We start from the raw sequence: 6,787 nt of genomic DNA, 5'->3' as shown, positions 1-6,787 counted from the left end.
ATTTACCTAAGTCAATCACAGGACAAATACTGCCTTATAACTCCACAGTTATGATTCCCCCTTTATGAAGTATCATAGAGTCAGACACATAAAAGCAAAGGGTAGAATGGTGGTTGCCAGGGGCTAAAGGGAGGGGGAAATGGGGAGCTGGAGAAATGGGGAATGGGTGTAGTTTCAATTGTGCAAGTTGATTAAGTTCTAGCCACCGACAGTATAACATAGTATCTATAATATGTTAACAATTTTATACTGCACACTTAAAATCCAGTAAGAAGGTAAATCTCATGGTAAGTGTTCTTACCACACACGTAAAAAGAAAAAAACTAAACTGATTTACCTTTTATTTCAGGTGCCTAAATTGTCTTGGCCTCATAGGGTCTGCCATTCAAATGATTTCAGTGGAAAATATGTGCCTGTGTGAGAAATTTGGCAGGAAGTGGGGGGTGGGGATGGAGATGGATAGTCACAAAATGGGGCAGAATAACGTAACAGCAGGTTAACTTGATGTCTAGTCACAGCCCTTCATTTCTTTTATTATAATACAAATACATACACACCAGAGAATATTTATAAACCACAAAGAAGAAAATAAAATTTCCTACAATCCCACCACTTACTATAATTCAGTAATTTATTCATTCGGCTCTGCATTGAGCATCTACTAGTGGCCAGCATTGTGCAGGCAGTTAGGGATGCACTGCAAAAGGAGGTAAGTCCATGACTCAATGAAGACTATCGTCCAGATGGAGGGGCAGTGAACTATGACCCATGGGCCAAATCCAGCCTGCTTTGATGGATCTAGTCTCACTAGAACACAGCTATGCCCATTTACATATTTTCTGGGGCTGGTTTTACTCTTTAATGGCATGAACAAGTAGTTGTAACAGGATCACATGGACCAAAAATCCTAAAATATTTACTGTTTGGCCTTTTATAGAAAAAATTTGCCAACTTCTGCTCTAGGGGCAATTGATAACATAGCTTTCTATGCTAAGGGCCTTTTGTCAGATTATTCTTAAGCATTTGATGATTTGAACCATTTCAAAGTTCTTTTTTTTTAATTTCTCTGAGAGAGAGAGTGCGCACATGCAAGGAGGAAGAGGGGCAGAGGAAGAGAATCTCAAGCGGACCCCATACTGAGCACAGAGCCCTGGGCAAGGCTCCATCTCAGCACCGGGAGATCATGACCTGAGCTGAAATAGAGAAGTTGGAAGGCTTAACTGACTGAGCCACCCAGGTACCCTTCAAAGTTCTTTTTCTAATTGTTGCCTTTATATAAAAATAAAATATTTTATTTTTGTATTTACTTTGTGGTTACTGAATTTCTTAATTGACTTAATTCTAACCATTTATCTGTTGATTAATTTTGATACTGTTATAGTTATTTCATATGAAAATAACTTTTCCCTTCTTGTCTCTAGACCTTTAATTTTTTATTTATTACACCAGCTAGGATCACCAACACATGTTAAATAGAAATGCTTACTAATGATGTATTGTATGGTGAATAACATAACATAATTAAAAAAAAAAAAAGAAATGCTGATAACCAGTATCCTGTCTCTTTCCTAATTGCAAGGGAAGAGAGAGTTTTTTTAAACACAAAACTTAATGCAAGTACCATTATATTCAAGGGATACATTTTTTTGGATTTTTATCTACTTTTCTGAGTTTTCATATTATGTTTTATAATTTAATCTTTTTACTTACTGTATTATAAGCATTGCCATTAAATGTCACATAATTAAATATTTCTCTATAACATCTTAATACCTACATGGTCTTCCATCATAGGCTTAGACCTTTATTTAATCAATTTCCTGGTATCTTAGTCTGTGACAAATTAATCACCTCCCTTTTCTCATTTTCCACAATGACTTCTATTTATAGATGCTTACTATATATGAGGCAGGTGCTATTCTAGGCACTAACTAGACTACAAAGCTAAAGTAGCTCTCGGGAAGTTTTAGTTTTGTTAAAAGACCCTGACACATAAGGAAGAGCTTGGGCAAAAGGCAGAGGAAGTTTGGATTTAGCACGTGTTGGAATAAGAAGGTGCTGGAAGAACTGAGGTGAGTCTGGAGAGACACAGAGGGACCCAGGGCTGAATTTTATCCTGAGAGCAATGAAGCAGCAGGTGAAAAATACGATACAATTTGCATTTCTAAAAAGTTCTCTGGCCGACTCCTTCTATTTTTTTAAAGATTTTATTTGACAAAGCAACCTAGCAAGAGCATGAGTGTGGGGGAGGGGCAGAGGGAGAAGGAGAAGTAGACTCTCCCCTAAGCAGGGAGCCCAACTTGGAGCTCAATCCCAGGACCCTGAAATCATGACCTGAGCCAAAGGCAGATGTTTCACTGACTGAGCCACCCAGGTGGCCCCACTGCTGACTTTTAAATCTTCAGGTCTCTGTAAGGGTTCACCTGATGACTCTCAACTGATAATTAGATTGAACTATGAGCCAAGACATTACCAGTCCTCTTTGGCCACACCCCCACCAGGTCAGTCTCAACATAATGGCACAACCCAGTATCACTTCTCATTTTAAATCACTGAAGAAAATGTAGAAACTTACTGAAAGCTTTTCAGGGATGAAGGAGGGGTTTACACTATATACTGCAGCAAAAACTTAAATATATCTTTGAATATTCACCCTCCCCGCAAAAGTCCCACTACATACATTAGTGGCCCAAATACTTTTATGAAGACTCCAGCTTTCTCCTCACAACCCCCCTTCCCTCAGCCCCACCCTAGTACTTTCCCTCTGCATCTCTTGATCCTTTTTTTGTACTAGTAATCTGGTCATCTTGTAATTCAATCTTTGCTGCCATTTTGGATATTCGTTAAGGTGGGGAAGGAGGGAAGAGGAAAGTACAAGGAAGAGAGGACAAAGACGTGCAGGGGAAGATAGTAATGACTTTTGGTTTGCTCTGAACAATTAATGCTTGGGTTGCCATTCATTTTTAAAATTATAAGCATGTTATATCTTTCAATTTTACAATTTGTTACTTTTCACAAATAAAATATTTTAAAGCAAAAAAAATCTCCCTCTCCCTCATAAAAGAAAAAGTTATTCTTGATATTTTAAAGAGACCCAAGCGAGACTACACTTAAAATTTATAAGCATGAGCTTGAGTGCCTTTGTCCACTGCTCCTCCGTGTTCAAATGGGTTCTGATGGAATAGTACTCACTGCTGCTTCCAGAGTCTTCCATTAGGCCACTCTCCACATGAATCCTGCAGGGCAGGCAAAGACCCCACTTGCCTTTCTCAGCCTCCTCCTTGAACTGCTGCATGCAGTCCAAAAAAGCCATCATTGCCTGGTCAAATTTGACATGCAAGTGAGTTCTCTGCGCTGCAATGTAGAACAATGGCAGCTCAACAGGGTCATCTGTTAAAGACTTCAGATAGGACCGGTTTCCACAGGGGACGAGTTGATACCTCTGAAACTCCAGCCCAATCTTATTGGACAGGGCAAGGAGCAGCAAGGCTGTCTGGCCCCAGGCCATGTTAATCTCCTTCCAGCTCACGGAAATGGTGGGGAGGCAGCCCAATCTGAAGCCATTGATGATGCCCACAGGGCCATCATGCCTAATCTCAAAGGTGGCACTGAAGGCATTGGTCTTCTTCAGCCAGCCCCACTGGATCTGGGCATGTCTCAGCTGGTTCTTTATGCTCTTCAGCTCATCCTGCAGTTCCAGTTGTTGCCACTGCAAGTTACTATAGTCCCTCCAGTACTGCTCATCTTGCTGGTCCAGCATTTTAGTCTCTGCCCAGGCTGCCTCAAGATCTTCCGCTATTCTTTCTTGGTTCTTCTCCACCTCCTTCAGCTCCTGGATCAGTCTCACCTCCTCCAGCTCCAGGCCCTCCAGCTCCTCCTGCAGTGTCTTCATCTCCTCCTCACGTATCCTCCCCATCCAATATTTGTAGTTCTGGTTCTCAGATTCTACAATAATGAGTCAGGTGTCCACCTGCTCTAAAAGTTTGTCAGTACAGTCCTCACAGAGGGGGTTGTCCATATCTTTTTCACCAGTGAGGATGTCAAAAATGTCCCTAGCAGTCTTCTGGATATTATTGAGCATTCTTCCAGAGTCAAACTTTCCAAGCAAGATGAACTTGTTAGAACTGTCCCTTGACATCTTGCCATCACCAGGGAGGGTAGAACAGGAGGCACCATCCTGGAGCTTTTCACTGTCCTTCTCCACCTTGGAGGTAGGGCCACCCTCCAGGGTTTCTCCTGGCTCCTGCGGAGCTGAGGTGAATGTGGAAGCTGCAGATTCTTGGGTGGTCTCGAGACCCAAGGTCCCCATGGACTGATCCGGCTTCATGGGCTGCCTGCAGCCATGGCAGATGAAGCAGATGGAGGACATGGTGGAGGCCTTGGATCTTACTCTGATTCCAAGTTTCCTCTGGCTCCCCACTTAGCCATTTATACCTTTTTAAGCTTCTTTAGAGTAGTGATTCTTTTAAAATGCATATTTCATCTTGTCACTCTTCTACTTAAAACCTTACATTGGTACCCTCCTTAGATACCTCTAAGACTTCTTTAGCTCCTTTTAGACAAGTGATTCTTTCTAAAAGGAAAATCTGATCATCTCACTTTGTCCTTTAAAACTCCCAAGGCATATCTTAAGAGTAATCTTTATAGGGTGCCTGGGTGGCTCAGTCGTTAAGCATCTGCCTTTGGCTCAGGTCATGATCCCAGGGTCCTGGGATCGAGTCCCACATCAGGCTCCCTCCTCAGCGGGAAGCCTGCTCTCCCTCTCCCACTCCTGCTGCTTGTGTTCCTGCTCTCGCTATCTCTGTCTCCGTCAAATAAATAAATAAATAAAATCTTAAAAAAAGAAAAAGAGTAATCTTTATAAACTAAGCTCTGATCATGGCACTTCCCTCCTTAAAATGGTTTTATGCTCTTATCTTACCATAAAATAAAGTCCCATCATCCTAACCTGACACCAAAGCCTCTGCTCATTTTCCCAGCTACTTCTCTCCTAATTTCCTGCCACCTTCACCCATGGGCTTCTCCATGATCCCTGGAGTGATGGTTGGAAATACAAAGTATGCCTTTCCTCACCCTGATACTTCTTCTCAAAGGATTGGGAAATAGCAGAATAAGTTTGGAACTGCTTTTAATGTCATGGTCAATTCCGAGTCCTGATTCATCCTTGGGAATAGAATGGCAAAGTATATTCATTGCTAAAGGCTAAACCTCATTTTAATTACCCATCCACCAAAACCAAACAAATCCAAGCCACACCTGGCTTTGAGTTTGAACCAGCCGAGACAGATGATGGCCCAAACAGGCTAAGGGACACAGAGGTGAAGGGGAGTAGAGATTGTTTCAGACTCTGGTTTATCTAACAATGGAATGATGTCTCCAGGATAATCCAGGATCCCTCTGTGGAGCCTTCCTTTCATGAAGGAATGAGTGGAACTGGAGTGTTGCTTTTAGTTGGGAAGGAAATCCCTTATTTCTGGAGATCTTCCTTCCAATTCTTACCTCCTTATTCCACGGTCTCCTTTGGGAAGACTGGAAGGGGCCCAAGAGTGAGGATTCTATGCGTTGGAGGGCATCGGTGGCAGGGATTTTCTGCACTACTGTATTCCCAGCACTTGGACGAATTACCTTGTCCCCGCTTCCCTTTCCAACCTTTACTCCTTTGCTTGGGCTTTGTCACAAACCTCCAGGAAAGATTTGTCTCTACCTACTGCCTCCAATTCCTCTTCTTCTGTTCTCTCTTAAACCCACTGTGATTCAACTTTAATCTTAGTACACTATAGAAAATCCTCATATCAAGGTCACAAATGCTGTCTGTGTTGCTAAATTTAATCTTGTTGGAATAGGAAGAAAGGTCTCCAGCCAAAAGTGAGCATGGGGAAGAGATGTGAGAGTCACCTAGGTGAGTAGGAGATTGAATAGAGGAGAGAAATGGCATGATTGCTCTTCACTTGTAATAGTCCACATGGGACTTGCTGTCATGAGTAGGCGTACATTTTTGTCCAGCCACCCACCTGCATGGGTTTGTCAAGCAAGCAAGACTAAACCAGGGAGGCAGGAGAGAAGGTACCAGCAGGGAAGTGGTTAGGAAGGTTGACGGCAATATATCCCGGGAAGGAAGAATGGGGATGGAGGGAGACACAGTGAAAAGGAAGAGTTGAGCTACTTCTGTTCTGGGAGGTTGAAGGAGTGTTGGAATCAGGATAGCAGGAGACCGGATGAGTAAATACAGGAGGTAGTCAGAGACTGTGCATGAAATGTACACAACAGAGGACTTGCTCCTTGTAGTCTATAATCATCTTTCATCTCCCCATCCTGAAACAAATGACCTTTGTTTGGCTCCTCCAGGCATATGTCACAGTATTCTGGAGTTAGAAGGTCTTGGGTTCTAATCTTGCTTACTTAATAGGTTACTTAACCTTTCTGATGCTCAGATTCTTAATTTGAAAATGAATGAAATAGAAGCCACCATAAGAGGATTGCTTTGATGATTAAACAAGATGATGTTTAGAACTTCAAATGACATTAGTTTCTTCTCACTACCAGTCGCCTATGTGGTCAGTGCCTGGCTTTCTCCTCCTTGTGCACCTTGAACTTCTCAAAAGAGAAGTTCACTACTTCTCACTGTTTCCAAATCCTCATCAAACCTCTTTCAACCTTTGCAATCTGCCATCTGTCTCAATAATTAATGGGATAAAATGGTTCTTGCTAAGGTCAGCAATGAATTCTTTTTTTTTTTTTTTTAAGATTTTATTTATTTATTTGACAGAGATGGAGACAGCGAGAGCAG

At 42.1% G+C, this 6,787-nt stretch overlaps 1 protein-coding gene across 1 annotated transcript; it reads right to left on the bottom strand.

The window, feature by feature from the left end:
• Nucleotides 1–3,070: 3,070 nt before the first annotated feature.
• On the bottom strand, nt 3,071–4,369 carry BECN2 (beclin 2). The gene is given in 1 exon segment (XM_045879151.1): nt 3,071–4,369. A coding segment is annotated over 1 exon segment (1,299 nt).
• Between the last annotated feature and the right edge of the window lie 2,418 nt (nt 4,370–6,787).

The sequence above is a fragment of the Mirounga angustirostris genome, unplaced genomic scaffold (assembly GCF_029215605.1).
Source record: "Mirounga angustirostris isolate CCGP_5_RB_7025 unplaced genomic scaffold, mMirAng1.0.hap1 SCAF_6, whole genome shotgun sequence".
NCBI lineage: Eukaryota > Metazoa > Chordata > Mammalia > Carnivora > Phocidae > Mirounga > Mirounga angustirostris.
The sequence above is the reverse complement of the archived record's forward strand: the minus strand, read 5'-3'. Positions and strand labels throughout refer to the sequence as shown.